Here is a 16,375-nt window from a genome sequence, read left to right as displayed (position 1 = left end):
TCATCAGCAAACTTTACCACCTCACTGCTTACCCCTTTCTCCAGATCATTTATGAATAAGTTGAACAGGATTGGTCCCAGGACTGACCCTTGGGGGACACCACTAGTTACCCCTCTCCAATCTGAAAATGTACCATTTATTCCTACCCTTTGTTTCCTGTCTTTTAACCAGTTCTCAGTCCATGAAAGGACTTTCTCTCTCATCCCATGACAATGTAATTTACATAAGAGCCTTTGGTGAGGGACCTTGTCAAAGGCTTTCTGGAAATCTAAGTATACTATATCTACTAGATCCCCCTTGCCTGCATGAAACAAAACACAGGACTATGTAACACTTTAAAGACTAACAAGATGTTTTATTAAGTGATGAGCTTTCGTGGGACAGACCCACTTCCTCAGTTCAAATCTGAGATCAAATTCCTCGATCAGGTCTGGCCCACAAAAGCTCATTACCTGATAAACCATCTTGTTAGTCTTTAAAGTGCTACATAGTCCTGTTTTTTGTTTCAGCTAGATTAGACTAACACAGCTACATCTCTATTACTATCCTTGTCTTTATATTTGTTACCCTTAGAGTTCTTTGAAGGGGTTATGTCTAAACTACAAAGTTAATTTGAACTAACAGCCGTTAGTTCGAATTAACTTTCATGGGTGCTACACAGGCAAACCGCTAGTTCGAACTTAATTCGAACTAGCGGAGCGTTTAATTCGAACTAGGTAAACCTCATTCTAAGAGGACTAACGCCTAGTTCAAATTAAGTAGTTCGAATTAAGGGCTGTGTAGCCACTTTATTCGAACTAGTGGGAGGCTAGCCCTCCCCAGCTCGCCCTGGTGGCCATCCTAGGCACCACCAGGGAAACTCGTCTGCCTCCCTCCCGGCCCCGTGCCCATTGCAAGCCTGCCAGGACCCAGCCAGCAGACCCTGCACCTGGCACGGCAAGAGCCAGCCACTTATTGCCACCCAGCCCTCTGCCTCTTCCCATGACCAGGCCGGCGGCTCCCAGGAGCCTGCCCGGGGCCACAAGAGGCGGGCGTCCACCTGGTCTAGTGCAGACATCATGGACCTCATCGAGGTTTGGGGGAAAGCCTACAACGTCCACGACCTATGCACTAGGCACAGGAAAGTAGCTGTCTAGGGCAGGATAGCTGCCAGCCTGGCCACCCAGGAGCATGTTTGCATGAAAATCAAGGTGGTCCAGTGAGACCCCGACCCTGAGCCCTGAGCTTAGAACATAAAAACATAAGAATGGCCATACTGGGTCAGACCAAAGGTCCATCTAGCCCAGTAGCCTGTCTGCTGACAGCGGCCAACACTAGGTGCCCTGGAGGGGATGGACTGAAGACAATGACCAAGCCATTTGTCTTGTGCCATCCATCTCCAGCCTTCAACAGAGGCCAGGAACACCATTTCTACCCCCTGGCTAATACCACTCCATAGACCCAACCTCCATGACTTTATCTAACTTCTCTTTAAACTCTGTTATAGTTCTGGCCTTCACAGCCTCCTTCAGGAAGGAGTTCCACAGGTTGACTACTTGCTTTGTGAAGAACTTTCTTTTATTAGTTTGAAGCCTGCTACCCATTCATTTCATTTGGTGTTCTCTAGTCCTTCTATTATGGGAACTAATGAAGAACTTTTGTTTATGCACACTCTCCACACCACTCATGCTTTTATAGACCTCTATCATATCCCCCCTCAGTCTCCTCGGGTATATCTACACTACCCCGCTAGTTCGAATGAGGTGTACCGGTAGTTCGGAATAGGAATCCTAGTCCGAACTACCTAGTTCGAGCCCCGTGTAGCCGCGCTACACGGGGTTCGAACCAGCGGGGATTTAAAAATGGCGGCTCCCCGCTTATGCAAATGAAGCCCGGGAAATTCAAATCCCGGGCTTCATTTGCAAGTGCGGTATGCCTACATTACCCTCCAAGTTCGAACTAGGAGGGTAGTGTAGACATACCCCTCTTTTCTAAGCTGAAAAGTCCCAGTCTCTTTAGCCTCTCTTTGTATGGGACTTGTTCCAAACCCCTGATCATTTTAGTCGCCCTTTTCTGAACCTTTTCCAAGGCCAAAATATCTTTTCTGGGGTGAGGAGATCACATCTGTACACAGTACTGAAGATAATGGTGTTCCATAGTTTGATACTTCCCCTCCTCCCAGGTTTCCTCCTCCCCTCTCCCACCCTCTCTCTTCCCCTCTCCCACCTCCTTTCCCAGTCTCCCAGAGTTTTGTTCAATAAAGAGAGTTTCTATTTTTGAATACACATGTACTTTATTTTGTACATCAGGAAGGGGGGCTAGGGAGAGGTAAGTGGAAGGAGGTGAGGGAAGAATGGGGCACGAGCCCCCGATGGGAAGGACTGAGGTGGCTCTGTGGGCTCCTGCAGCCCCCTGATTGACCCTCTTCCCCGGATGGCAGCCTGCGGCAAGTGCAGCCGGGCTGATGGCCGAGTGCTGTGATGTGCCGAATGTGGGCATTCAGGGCACTCTAAGCCAGGACTGCTTTGCTGTCCCTCATCGAGTTAGACAAGCGAGTGGGAACCCCTTAGAACTGTCTGTCCAGGGTGGGGGTCGGGTCCCTTTAAGCACAGCCCTCGGATAGCCTGAGACAGCAGCTCCACGCTCTGAGTCCTAATCTGATGCTCTGCCGGCACTGCTTCCAGCCAGCCTTAACTTCGGTTCAGGGTCCACTCATTGTGGACATGCTAGTTCGAATTAGCAAAATGCTAATTCAAACTAGTTTTTAGGTCTAGATGCACTAATTCGAATTAGCTTAGTTCAAATTAGTGCTGTAGTATAGACATACCCATGGCCCCTTTTCCGGAAGGGGCATGTTAATTTCTGTAAAGGGAAATCATGTCTTACTAATCTCTTAGGCTACGTCTACACTGGCCCCTTGTCCTAGATTGGACATGGAGGCTTTGCTCATGAGTGATTCTCTGACGTTATGTGGGTGAAGGCAGCTGGGGGGAATGCATTGTATGCATGGAATGGAAACTATTGAGGGTTCTTGCCTCTTATGGGAGTTTGTCCTGCTGTCCTTGATGAAGCTCTGTCTCCCTGAACATTACTCTTGATGTGCTGTTCACAGCATTGAGCCTAGGACACAAGGCAATGTTTTAGCTATCCCAGGACAGACCAGTATTCCCTAAATGCATGCTCCAATTTAACATCCCTACATTAGCTGCACATATTACTGTATGGCAACGTCTCTGTCAAATATAGTGTAATACTTTTTATTCATAGGCCATGCATCACAATGCATCTGTAAAGACTATAAACAGTTTATACATCTAAACTGCACCTTCATTCCTCATCTTTGCAGCCATAACCTATAGTGCCAGAATAGAAGTAGTGGCTTTGAGGATAAAACTTAGTGGTAGAACTTAACTTTCAGCCTCCTAATAAGAAAATCCAATGATCTCTGGAATAAAATCATCCATCCAGTAGGTGCACTAAAATCATCCTCCAGGTGCGCTGGAGGAGAGGGGAGGGGGGAACATCTCTTCAGTTTCTGCTCTCTAGTTTCACTAGAAATAAAGAATGTTAGAATAGATGTTGACCTACATATGTAGGGAGACTGTGCCTGCAACCAGTTCAGGGAGGTGATGGGTTGGAGGAAATTTTTTTTATACTTGTTAGCTATTTAATGTCCAGTCTCATTAAATCTGTGCATTAAAATTCAATGGCCTTTGAATGAATGGATTAATTCAGAGTTATTTTATCACTTTCCTTTTGAACCCTGCAGCTGTCTAAAGTTTTCTCCTTTAGAAGTGTTGTAAAGAAAGCTCCCTGCAGACAATGCAGCGTACTGAATATGAAAGCCTTCACTGAACTGAATTGCTGGGAACAATCACAACAACAGATCTTTAAAGCTGCAGCATGGGCAAACTACAAGGAAAGGAACGTTAGTCTCAGATATTTCTGTTTTGCCTTTTCTCTTAAACACCTATATGAAATTCCTAAAAGGATACAGTGAAACATAGTTGCCATCTTGGACTTGTGCATTTTTATTGATGGATTATCATTAACTGAACAGTCTGGCAGAGAAGTACAAGTCAAAACAGAGGAAGTTAATAGTATGAGGGATTTTGGATTCATGGGGTTTGTATTGTTATATTTAAAAATAAAACATATCATGGTTCTTTTGTGAGTGAGAACTCATCTAACTAAGCAAAACAGAATTTAGGAGCCTCTTCTAGAGTCTTCCACTTGCAGTCAATTATCTAACATACTCCCTGTTAATTAACATCTCCCATATACTTCCAGCCTGGGAGAGAATTTTTGAAAGTGTGCTCATTTTTTGGGATACCCTGCTTGGGAAAACTTTTATTTGGTTTTCAGACGTGAGCAGTCACTGTCTAATTGAGGTACTCCCTCGTACTCAAGCTTTCTGTACTCAGTACTGCTGAAAGACAGGCACTCAGAATCAAAGATTATTACAAAAATGTTGGCCTTAGAGAAGTTTAATCCTTGATTACTGAATAACAAATGAAAGATGCATGGTGACTAGCAGGATGGTTTGTTTAATCATATCCCTTTTCTTTTGCATGCTAGATCAATTAGAGAGGAATCCCTTGCTCTCTGCTTTGCTCCTGGACTGAATTCTTTGGACTCTACAAAGATTTTTTTCAGTAACATCTCAGGAAAATTGAGAACTGAGCCTGGTTCAAATAAAGCTGAGGCTCTCTACCAAGACTGATGCCCCTAGATACACAGGGCTACAATTAAGTGTGCAGTTGTTCACTCTATGTGTCTGCCTCCAAGCCTTTCCTAAACTTGAGTGCCGTGCCAGAGCAAGAGGCGTGAAAGGGGAGAACAGGGAATGTTTCACAAATTGATGTATGTGTTTGTTGCAGACTTAGGAGAATAGATGTTTCCTATCATACACTGGAGGGGGCAAGAGGGGAACGTGATGTTGCCTAGCTAATACTAGGGACGGTAGAAGAGACTATGGAGGAAAGAGCCTGGAGATGGCCTGGGGAAAGGGCCTAGAGACAGGCTAATTTGGACATAGATCAAGATGACAGCACAGAATAAAAGATAGCAGACCATAGCTGTTTGCTGTAGGGTCACTGGACTGGCATCCATAGTGGCACAAAGCTAGGGTTGCCCTCAGGAAAGTGGTGTGAAAGTCCCAATACAGCGAGTGTAAGGACTATTTGAACCCAAAGTCAGGCCACAGACTTCCTGTCAAAACTGTTCCCTACTCTGGCACGACAAACGCAGAAGTGGAAGCCCACAAGAGCTCTCCAAAACCTTGTCTCTATAGGTTTTGGTACCAAAACTTTCCCCAAAAATCCTAATACTTGGATTTTGGAGAAATTCCCTGCCACCACCCAAGTAATTCCAGGAAAACCAGGGAAAAGATCACTTGGGAAACCTCCTCCCTAAGGTAAAACTCTCCCCTGCCCCAACCTCCATTTTATCTGGAGTTGGGAAAAACAGATGTTACCAGATTTGCCCAATACTCTGGGGTATGCTCATTTATCAGGGTTACCCTTATGGGGCTGGGGGAAGGTCAACAATTCTGTCAATGTGCTGTTGGTGCTTGTGCTCTCATATGGAGCTGAATTCTCCCTGCTGCCAATTCTCCCTCCCACTAGAGCTCTCCTGCAGGAACTAGGTTCCTCAGGATGGGGTTCTTACCACCTTGGCAACACACACAGACACTCACACCCACTAATTAGAGCACGTCTGAGAGGACTGGGTACTCAGCACTCACAAGCTGACCCCCTCATATGTCCCTGGACTCAGCTGTCTGGGTTTCACAGCAATGCCACACTGTACCCTCATGTGCCTTTGGACTCCGTGGGCTGGATTAAACAGCACTTTAAGCTGCCATCCTCATAAGCTCCCAGGTTCAGCACCCCCTATCCCCACTTTCACACCACAGTCATTCACTGGTAAACCACACGATGAGCAAACCCCACAGGATTTTGGGCACTACAGGGTTTTTTTGCTTGGGTACAAGAAGCGTTGTTGCAGAGTGAATGGGGAAGCCAAAACAACACCCCTTCAGGAAGAGTGAGCAAAAGAGAAAGAAAGAGAGAGAAGCAACCAGCTTAACAATGAAAGTGATTTATTTCTGAGTAGTGACTAGATATCAAAAAGTTACAATATTAAATCTAACAATTACAATATTAAATCTAAATTGAAACTGATTACAAATGTTAGGTAACCATATAACAGTGTACACAGGGCAGGGTCAGGAGTCTATGCTTAGAGAGATAGTTGATGAGAGACAGACCTCACCACTCCTTGGAGCTTGCACTGATCGGGGTTCCCAGATGATGATGGTAGCCGGGGGTCCAGAGGGCAGGAGAAAAGCAGAACAGAGCCCCCAGCATGATCAGACAGGAGATGAAGAAGTCTCAATGGAACTGATGCAGTTTAAGTCCAGGTATCAGAACAGTTTTTCTTGGGGCAAAGATAGGTGTTTTTATAGGGATAGTTCAAAGAGAAAGAGGAGACACAATAGAGATTGATCACCCCTGGTTATGGGTGATGTTCCTTGAAGGAGCTCACAATGCAACTAGGCAGTTTCAGTATTTTAGATGTCAATAGGATCGTTACTAGAATTGGTCTGATAATGACTAATTTGGGTGTGAGCAGGCCTGGGTTCATTAGCATCTGGAGCTGGGATTTCCCATCAGGCAGTGCTTCTCTGCTTTCGGTGTCCCATAGTTCACTGCGGTTCCTGCCTTCGAAGAGCTGCTCTCCATTCTGTATGCTAATGAGATGTCACTCTGTTCCATCTTTAATGCAAATGAGGCTGGGGTGTTTCCTTAATTGTATCACCCTTGTCTGAAGCAGTTTAGGTGTGTCTTCCCTGGCCTTTTCATTGCTTTGTCTTTTATTCTAGCCGAGGCCTGAGGGAGGGGGATGGTTTTCCATGAATGTCACTCCCTGGCTCCCCAAGAGCACAAGGCTGACAGGTGACCATGTTCTGGTTCCCCAAGAATCACAGAGCTGGTGGGTAACACAGAGGGGATTCAAAGACAACACTGGACTCTGCCCTTGTAACTAGACACTGAGTTTAAGGACAGAACAATCAACCAATTCCGGTAAATTAGAAAAAGAAAAATCTTTTATTATCAGAAGAAAACTACAGTTGTAAGTATAGTAAAGTGGCTAGATAGAAAGATTTAGATACTCAGGGAGGCGCCCTGGGCTAACAGCTTTAGTTACAAACAGAAAAAAGAACACATTTAACAAGCTCAGACATTTGTTCCAAATTCCCAAACAAGGAAAGCAATAAAACCTGACGGACTAGAGAGAAGTGTCCTCCATCTCCCATAATACCTGAAAGAAACTGCTCCTGTTTTTCAGACAAAGGAGGGAAAAGATCGAGGTTTACAGGGTCTTGCGAAAGAATGTTTTTTTCCAACATTTGGCCCTGTCTACACGTGGTAGCTGTAGCCTTTTTGAGTGAAAACTCATGGGTTTGGAAAAGACCTTGAGAGCAAAGTGCTAGCAAATGCAAATTCTTCTTAGAAGAGGAAAAACAACTCCGGAGAAATAATCCCAGGATGGTGTATTACATTTCTACAAGCAAATACTGGGTTCAATATAACTATTCTTTTCTCCATTCTGTATGTTTATTTTTGAGAGAAGCGGATGTTACAGCAGGGAAGTGGTAATTGGCAAAGATAGCTGAAGACATCCTCAATGCAAGACTTAAATAAACTGTTAGATTTCTAACAATTCACCTTTCCTCGCCCATTTGTATGTGTTCAGCCAGCTACTCACTGAACTTATTTCCTGAGTGTATGTGGAAACATTTTACAGCCCTCATTCCACAAGTGAGCATCTATATGTGGAAGGCAAACTGGTATTAAAAATGGTGAATACTTATCGGACACAATCATCTATCTGGATACCCAATGAACAAATAAGATCACTAGCACACACTGATCCTAAAACTAGCTGGGATATAATTCAAGGGCATTTAAAACAGAGCTCATTTATGAATAGCAAAAAGATATATCTGAAACATAGCTAATCAAAGCAATTCACTATAGACATAGACTGCTGTGTTGCCACACAGACCATTGAATAGGCTGACATGCAGGTATGACAAAATATATAGATCTTTACTTTTAGGAAATGGAAGGTAAGAATCACCATGCTGTTGGTGAAATACATTTTGTGATGGAATGTAAACTAGAGTCACATGGTGGTGAATCATACACCTCATTTTCAGCAACTCATCAGTTCACCAGTATCAGTTGCTGGCCACCAGAAAACAGTGCCTTTAGTTGATTTGAATAATGCAATCTGATTAGAACAGTGCATTCAGGATAACTCATTCAGTATCCCTATTCAGCCACTTCAATAATCATAGCAGGCAAGTCTGCAGGAGCACCACGTGGTCCCTTGTGACAGTGCTCTTTATTCCATCTTTCTGGTGATAAAGACAAACATACTGGGTGCGTCTACACTGGGCCACTTATTCCGGAAAATCAGCCGCTTTTCCGGAATAAGCCGCGAGCTGTCTACACTGGCCCTTGAATTTCCGGAAAAGCAACGATGCTGTACTGTACAAAATCAGCCGCTATTCCGGAAACCGTACGATGCTCCCGCTCGGGCATAAGTCCATTTTCCGGAAAAGCTTTTCCGGAAAAGGGCCAGTGTAGACAGCTTTTCCGGAAAAGCAGAAAAAACGAAAAAAAAGCGGTTTGGACGCTGGGAGACCCCGTAGGAGCCGCGGACTTCCTGGTAAGCCCGAGCTGTTAAAGGGCTCTCAGGCTGCTGGGCGCACGTGCCAGGAGCCTGTCTGGGTCAGCTCTGCCGCCTGCTGTGCTGCCCAACACTTTTTTCCTTTCGGCTCACCGCACCATGGCAGCTCCTGCTGGAGAGCCCCCTGGACCCCCAGCGGAGGAGGCCCCCAGGGGCCGCAAAAGGCGGGCCCCATCCTGGAGCCCCAGGGAGCTGGAGGCCCTCATCGAATTATGGAAGGAGGAGGAGGGTCTCCACGACCTCCATTCCCGGCGCCGGAACGCTGATCTGTACACTCGGCTTGCGCAGAACCTGGCCCAGCAGGGACACCCCAGCCGCAACTGTGAGCAGGTCCGCTCCAAAGTCAAGGAGCTGCGGCTGGGGTATGTCAGGGCCACTGAGGGCAGGGGGGCAGGACCCGACGCCTGCCCATATTTTGCGGAGCTCCACTCCTTTCTGGGAGAGCCCGCCCCTCAAGCCCCACCGGTCCCCGTGGACACCTGCCAGCGGCCACCTATTAACCGTCCCACCGAGCCGGAGGAGGCAGACGACAGCGGCAGTGCATCTGGTGAGGAGGCCAGCGTTGCCACCCAGCAGGCCCCCTCCAGCAACTCCTCCGAGGACGGGGAGGAACCCACTGGTGAGTCTGTGCAGTTTGCACTCCCAAGGGTGGGGGGCGGAGGGCGGGCGGTGGGGAGCCAGGTGCCCGGAGGGGGGAGGGGGAGAGCATGTCACTCAGGCCACGTGAGCTGCACGCTGCATAGCATGAGGACAGCAAGCAGCAGGTGCAACCACGTGCAACCTGGTGACCGAGTGGCACGTGACCACGGCAGGCAGCTGCAGGCCACGCCTGGGACCCTGCTGCTCACACACATTTGGCGGGACCAGGGGGAAGGGTGGATGCCGGACGGAACTGGCCAGGGCCCCAGGGACTCAGCCCAGAGCCCGCAGCTCCAGCAAGGGTGCAGACCAGAGAACGGCACACTGTCCCATGCCTGGCTGTGAGGCACAGCCAGCTTCTAATTGGGTAGACCGCAGCGTCACGGTCCTGTGACCGTGGCCCCCACCGAGCCCCTCACCTGCTCCCGGTGCCTTGGCTGGTTCCCCAAGGGAAGTCCCCACTGGGGCCACACATGTTCCTGGGCTACCGGGCTTGCGGGAGGGATCGTGGGAGGGAGAAGGGCCCCTGAGTTGTGCTGCAAGGATGGGACATCCCCCCACCCCCCAGTCACCCTTCTGGTTCCGTCCAGAAGATATCCCACACGAGGGGATCTGAGAGCCCAGACCGCCTCTGCCAGATGTGCTCCCAGGCACTGCGTGGGGATGCATCTCGCTCCCTGTCAAACAGCAGTGATTAACCCAAAAGCTTTTCACAGTCTCCACCGGCAGGGAGTTCCACAGGTGAACGCTGCACTAGCACCCTCCTGCCCTGCATGGGGCCAGGATACAGAGCGGTGCTTACAATACCCTGGAGGGAGGACTCTACTCCAGGGGCAGGCAGGAGGGGAACCGAGTGGGCCCAAGCCACACAACTGTGGGGTCACCTGGGTTCGGGGTGGAGGGCATGCGGTGTGGGGACAGTGGACGGCCTGCCTGACTGACCCATCCTTTCTTCTCTTCCTTGCAGCGGGACCCAGCACCAGACCCTCCATTGCGGCAGCAGCGCCACCCCCAGCAGGCCAACCCCGGAGGCACAGGCTCCGCCAGAGGGACCAGCTGCTTCGGCGCCACGTCCATGCTGTGGAGGCAATCCAGGCCTCCATCGAGGAGCGGGTGCAGGGGGACCTGCAGTGGCGGCAGGATGCCTGGGCTGCCTTCCTGGCCGAATGCAGAGGGATGCGCACCACCATGGACACTCTCACAGCACATATTGTGCATGCCATTCACTATGGCATGGGCGGAGCCCAGGCCCCCGCCATCCCTCCTGTAGCACAGGTCATGCCCCCTCCCATCCCAGCTCCTGGCCCTGTTCCTGCCCCTCCTCCTATCCCAGCTCCTGGCCCTGTTCCTGCCCCTCCTCCTATCCCAGCTCCTGGCCCTGTTCCTGCCCCTCCTCCTGACCCTGTTCCTGCCCCTGTTCCTGCCCCTGTTCCTGGCCATGCCCCTGTTCCTGGCCGTGTCCATGCTCCTGGCCACCTCCGCGTGCAGCCTGCCCCGACGCGGTCTGCCCAGCGTGGGCAGGCTGGCCCCCGGAGGAGCGTTCGCAGGGGCCGCCCACCCCAGTAACTGCCTCCCCCCGTCCCAGTTGAAGGTCTCCCCCTCTCCTGTCCCAGTTGAAGGTCTCCCCCCTCTCCTGTCCCAGTTGAAGGTCTCCCCCTCTCCTGTCCCAGTTGAAGGTCTCCCCCCCCCCCTTGTAAATAAACAGATCTCTACTTTGCTGTTCATTCGTGTGTTGGGTATTGTGTAACTCTTGGGTAGTGTACAAAATGATGTGAGATGCCAAGTAGCCACTTAAATGTAACATGGTGGCAAACTGTGGAGAACGAAATCTGTACTCTATTCACTGGGGGGGGGGGGGGGCCTTCGTAAGTGGTCAGTAGTTTGTGGCGCAGAAATAAATGATGACACTTTTCAGTAACAGGTAAACCACAAAATATTATTAACATAGATTACAAACTAGCAAGAACAGTTACAAGATGCACACAACAGAGATTATTAAACAAACTCTAGGCACAGGGAGGACGATTGTGGTGTTGCTGGCCACCTCGATCCTTTGGTCCTTCCGGGCCTCAGGAGAGGAACAGCCAGGAGATCCCTCGACGGATGATCGTGCTGTTGCTGGCCACCTCGATCCTTTGGTCCTTCCGGGCCTCAGGAGAGGAACAGCCAGGAGATCCCTCGACGGATGATCGTGCTGTTGCTGGCCACCTCGATCCTTTGGTCCTTCCGGGCCTCAGGAGAGGAACAGCCAGGAGATCCCTCGACGGATGATCGTGCTGTTGCTGGCCACCTCGATCCTTTGGTCCTTCCGGGCCTCAGGAGAGGAACAGCCAGGAGATCCCTCGATGGATGATCGTGCTGTTGCTGGCCATGTCAGTCCTTTGGGCCTTCCGGGCCTCAGGAGAGGAACAGCCAGGAGATCCATTGAAGATGGCACTGATGTAAGCCTTCCACACAAGTCCCAAATCCTGTTGGCTGTTCCTCAGGACGGCGATGGTGGCCTAAACCCTAGCCTAACTTAAAAGACAAACCCTAACTACGCCCGACGCACCCGACGAACAGACTCGATGACGGCCGCGATATGCTGTGACCCGACGCTTTACTATACTATTGGCGGGGGGGAGGTAAGGGGAGGAGGTGGGGAAGGGTAGGAGCTGGGACAGAGTACTCTGGGGTGACCCAAGCGACCCTGCTAGGGGGCTTGGGCAAACATCTCCACCAGGGCCTCTCTAATGCGCACCGCCTCCTGGCGCGCCTGGCGGATGGCAGCTGTGGCGGGCTGGTCCAAGGTCTGCCTCAGCTGCCACCCATGCAGGGAGGAAGGCCTCCCCACTGCGCTCCACAATATTGTGGAGCACGCAGCACGCGGCCAGCACTTCCGTTGCATTCTGCTCACCCATGTCGAGACGGGTGAGCAAACAACGGAAGCGGCCTTTTAAGCGACCAAATGCCAGCTCCACTGGGTTTCGGGCCCGGTTGAGGCGGTCGTTGAACCGGGCCCGGTTCTGGTCCGGCTGCCCCGTGTAGGGCCGCATGAGCCAGGGCATCAGGGGGTAGGCCGCGTCCCCGATGATGCAGATGGGCATCGGTACATCCCCAACAGTCAAGTCCCGCCGGGGGAAGTAGGTGCCCGCCTCCAACCTCTGAAACAGTCCAGAGTTCCGGAGGATGCGGGCGTCGTGTGCCCGGCCGGACCAGCCGCCGTAGATGTCCAGGAAGCGGCCCCGGTGATCCACGAGGGCCTGCAGGACGATGGAGCAGTACCCCTTTCTGTTCATAAAGTGGGCTGCTCGATGCTCTGGGGCCCGGATGGCGATGTGGGTGGCGTCCAGGGCTCCCCCACAGTTGGGGAACCCGAGGGCAGTGAAGCCAGCCATGGTCTCATCGACGTCGCGCAGGCGGATGATTCTTGGCAGCAGGACGTCATTGATGGCGTGGACAACCTGCAGAAGGGTGCAGAGAAACACAAGGGAACACATTACATACAGCCAGGGGTGAGTGTGCGCTCCCTTGGGTCCCCCCCCCCCGATTCCCTCTGTCCACACAGACACACACACACACACACACACACACACACACCAGGGCCCCCCATGTCCCCCCCCACCAGTGGGCGTGTGCAAGGGAGGGATGGCCAAAACCCCTGGGCGACCCAGCCTGGAGTCTTGGCTGTCCCTGGGCCTGGAGTGGAGCACCCTCCCCCCATCCCACTCCCCCTGGGACTTACCTGGATGACGATCACACCAACGGTGGATCTTCCCACCCCGAACTGGTGTGCCACCGAGCGGTAGCTGTCCGGTGTGGCCAGCTTCCACAGCGCGATGGCAACCCTCTTGTTGACGGGGATGGGTGCCCGCAGCCGGGTGGCGGTTCTCTGTAGCGCGGGGGTGAGCCAGGTGCACAGGGTCAAGAAGGTCTGTTTTCTCATCCGGAAATTCCGGACCCACTGCTGGTCGTCCCATAGTCCGAGGACCACACGGTCCCACCAGTCGGTGCTGATGTCCAAACTCCAGAGTGGCCGGTATACAGTGGGGTGCTGATGAGACAGAGTTGCCAGAGCCTCCCTGGTGAGGGCGTCCAAGGCGATCTCTGCCTCCTGGTCCATGAACAGCATGGCACCGGCCTGCAGCACGAGCTGCAGCCAGCGGAACAGCACCAAGAGGGGCCCGACCAGGCACATGGCCACCCGTGGCTCCATAGTACACAGAGCTGGGCAAAAAAATAAACCGCAGAGAAAAGCAGTTGGGGGCCAAAGGGGGGGGTGTCCCCAAAAGTCAAAGGGCACCCACAGACCTGCGAAGGGTGTCAGTCCCTGGAAGAGGCCCCAAGGCACGGGAGCAGGAGACCAACGGCTGCCCGGCGAGACCCCTTTAAGCACGTGTCTGAACGGCGCTCTGGCCCCGCCCCCGGAAAGGGCTGGTGGCCTTTGCCCTCTTCAAAATGGCTCCGGGCTTTCTGCTTTTCCGGAAAAGCGCACCGCCAATGTAGACGCGCTTTTCCGGAAAAGCGCATCGTTATCGCGGAAACTCCGTGGCCAATGTAGACGCTCCTTTTCCGGAAAAGCTGAAAACGGAATGTATTCCGTTTTAAGCATTTCCGGAAATTCATGCCAGTGTAGACGTAGCCACTGGCTGTGTCTAGACTGCACCTGATTTTAAGAGGAATAAGGGATCTTTCGGAAAAAGCTTTATTTTCCGAAAGATCCCCGTCTAGACTAGCGCTTTTCTCCGGCAAAGCCCCGAGCTGGAAAAAAGTGGCAGCCATGTTCATGCAAATGAAGCGGGGAAGATTTAAATCCCCGCTTCATTTGCAATTGTGCTTTGTCTAATCTGCATCCCTTTTCCGCAAAAGGGGTGCAGTCTAGACACAACCTCTGAGGGTATGTCTACACTACAAAGTTAGTTCGAACTAACGGACGTTAGTTCGAACTAACTTTAATAGGCGCTACACTAGCGCTCCGCTAGTTCGAATTTGAATCGAACTAGCGGAGCGCTTAGTTCGAACTAGGTAAACCTCATTTTACGAGGATTAAGCCTAGTTCGAACTAGCTAGTTCGAATTAAGGGGTGTGTAGCCCCTTAATTCGAACTAGTGGGAGGCTAGCCCTCCCCAGGTTTCCCTGGTGGCCACTCTGGCCAACACCAGGGAAACTCTATGCCCCCCTCCGGGCCCCGGACCCCTTAAAGGGGCACGGGCTGGCTACGGTGCCCGTGCCAGGTGCAAGCCTGCCAGCACCCAGCCAGCAGACCCTGCACCTGGCACGGCACAGAGCCACCCACCCGATGTCCCCCAACCCACCCCCTCTTCCCGGGACCAGGCTGGCGGCTCCCGGGAGCTTGCCCTGGACCGCAAGAGGCGGGCACCTTCCTGGGCTAGTGCGGACATCGTGGACCTCGTCCACGATCTCCGCACTAGGCACAGGAAAGTGGCCGTCTAGGGCAGGAGAGCTGCCAGCCTGGCCACCCAGGAGCAGGTGTGCATGAAAATCAAGGGGGTCCACTGAGACCCCCGACCCTGAGCCCTGAGCTTACAATGGCCGTCCTGGGTCAGACCAAAGGTCCATCTAGCCCAGTAGCCTGTCTGCCGACAGCGGCCAACCCTAGGGACCCTGGAGGGGATGGACCGAAGACAGTGACCAAGCCATTTGTCTTGTGCCATCCCTCTCCAGCCTTCCACAAACTTTGGGCAGGGACAGCACTCCTACCCCCTGGCTAAGACTACTCCATGGACCCAACCTCCATGACTTGATCTCACTTCCCTTTAAACTCTGTTCGAGTTGTAGCCTTCACAGCCTCCTGCAGCAAGGAGTTCTGCAGGTTAACTATTTGCTTTGGGAAGAAGAACAACTTTCTCTTACTAGTTTCAAGCCTGCTACCCATTCCTTTCCTTTAGTGTCCTCTAGTCCTTCTTTATGGGAACTCAGGAAGAACTTTTCTGAATGCACCCTCTCCACCCAGCCCCTGCTTTTAGAGACCTCTATCCTGTCCCCCCCTCCGTCTCCTCTTTTCTAAGCTGAACAGTCCCAGTCTCTGTAGTCTTTCTTCATCTGGGACCTGTTCCCAACCCCTGATCATGTTAGTTGCCCTCCCTTCTCCCAGCCTTTCTCTTCCCCTCTCCCAGCTCCTTTTCCCAGTCTCCCCCAGTTTTGTTCAATAAAGACAGAGTCAATGTTGGAAGAAACGTTATCTTTATTTTGTACATCAATAAGAAGGGGGGCTAGGGAAGGGTAAGTGGAAAGAGGTGAGGGAGGAATGGGGTACGAGCCCCCGATGGGGAGGACTGGGCTGGCTCTGCGGGCTTCTGGGAGTGGAAGCTCTCCTGCAGCCCCCCAATTGCCCCCTCTCCCCAGATGGCAGCCTGCGGCAAGTGCAGCCGGGCTGATGGCCGAGTGGTGTGATGTGCCCAGTGTGGGTACTCCGGGCAATCCAAGCCAGAACTTCTTTGCAAGCGGGGCACCCCTGAGAACTGTCTGTCCGGACTTGCTAGTGCTAGTTTTTAGTTCTAGACGCGTTAGTTCGAATTAGCTTAGTCAAGATACTTCAGTTCAAATTCCATGGCATCCCCACTGTGGGAGGTTGATGAGAGAAACTCTCCAATCAACTTCCCCTATTCTCTGCAACCTGGTGGAGTACCAGAGTTGAAGGTGGCATGATCAGTGGTCAAATTAGTGACTACTTACTAGATGCCATGGAATTTGAACTGAAGTATCTTGACTCTAGCTATGCTATTCATATTGCTGGCATTGCATATCTTAGGTTAAACTCCTAAACTCCACATTAAGTCAATTTTCTAAATGAGTGCACACCACCAAGCCTGTCCTGTCTACTTTAAGAGCTGTTTAAAGAGATTTTAGTATTCCTGCTTTCCACAAGGAGTAATAATACATTTGACCTTGCATGACTGACTTGAGGGTAGTGCAGATGCAGTGCTGTGAAAGTTAATGTTTTTGGCCTCTGGGGAGGTGTCCCACAGAAGAGTTGAAAGTGCTCTCCAGCTGC

The 16,375-nt window shown here is 51.4% G+C and overlaps 1 protein-coding gene across 1 annotated transcript; it reads left to right on the top strand.

The window, feature by feature from the left end:
- The first annotated feature begins 1,861 nt into the window (after positions 1 to 1,861).
- On the top strand, positions 1,862 to 11,971 carry LOC142830384 (uncharacterized). The gene is made up of 2 exons (XM_075934850.1): positions 1,862 to 9,361; positions 10,349 to 11,971. Exons 1-2 carry the CDS (start codon positions 8,842 to 8,844, stop codon positions 10,945 to 10,947), a joined length of 1,119 nt encoding a protein of 372 aa, XP_075790965.1. The 5' UTR covers positions 1,862 to 8,841; the 3' UTR covers positions 10,948 to 11,971.
- Positions 11,972 to 16,375: the final 4,404 nt, after the last annotated feature.

This window comes from Pelodiscus sinensis, chromosome 8 (assembly GCF_049634645.1).
Source record: "Pelodiscus sinensis isolate JC-2024 chromosome 8, ASM4963464v1, whole genome shotgun sequence".
Taxonomy (NCBI): domain Eukaryota; kingdom Metazoa; phylum Chordata; order Testudines; family Trionychidae; genus Pelodiscus; species Pelodiscus sinensis.
Note: the sequence above shows the minus strand (reverse complement) of the source record. Positions and strands in the feature narration are given on the sequence as shown.

What these genes read in the sequence shown, in the direction of transcription:
- LOC142830384 (XM_075934850.1), top strand. Translation starts at nt 8,842, where the DNA reads ATGGCAGCTCCTGCTGGAGAGCCCCCTGGACCCCCAGCGGAGGAGGCC. An exon ending in GGACGGGGAGGAACCCACTG is followed by an intron (nt 9,362 to 10,348) that starts GTGAGTCTGTGC and finishes TCTTCCTTGCAG; the next exon opens with CGGGACCCAGCACCAGACCC.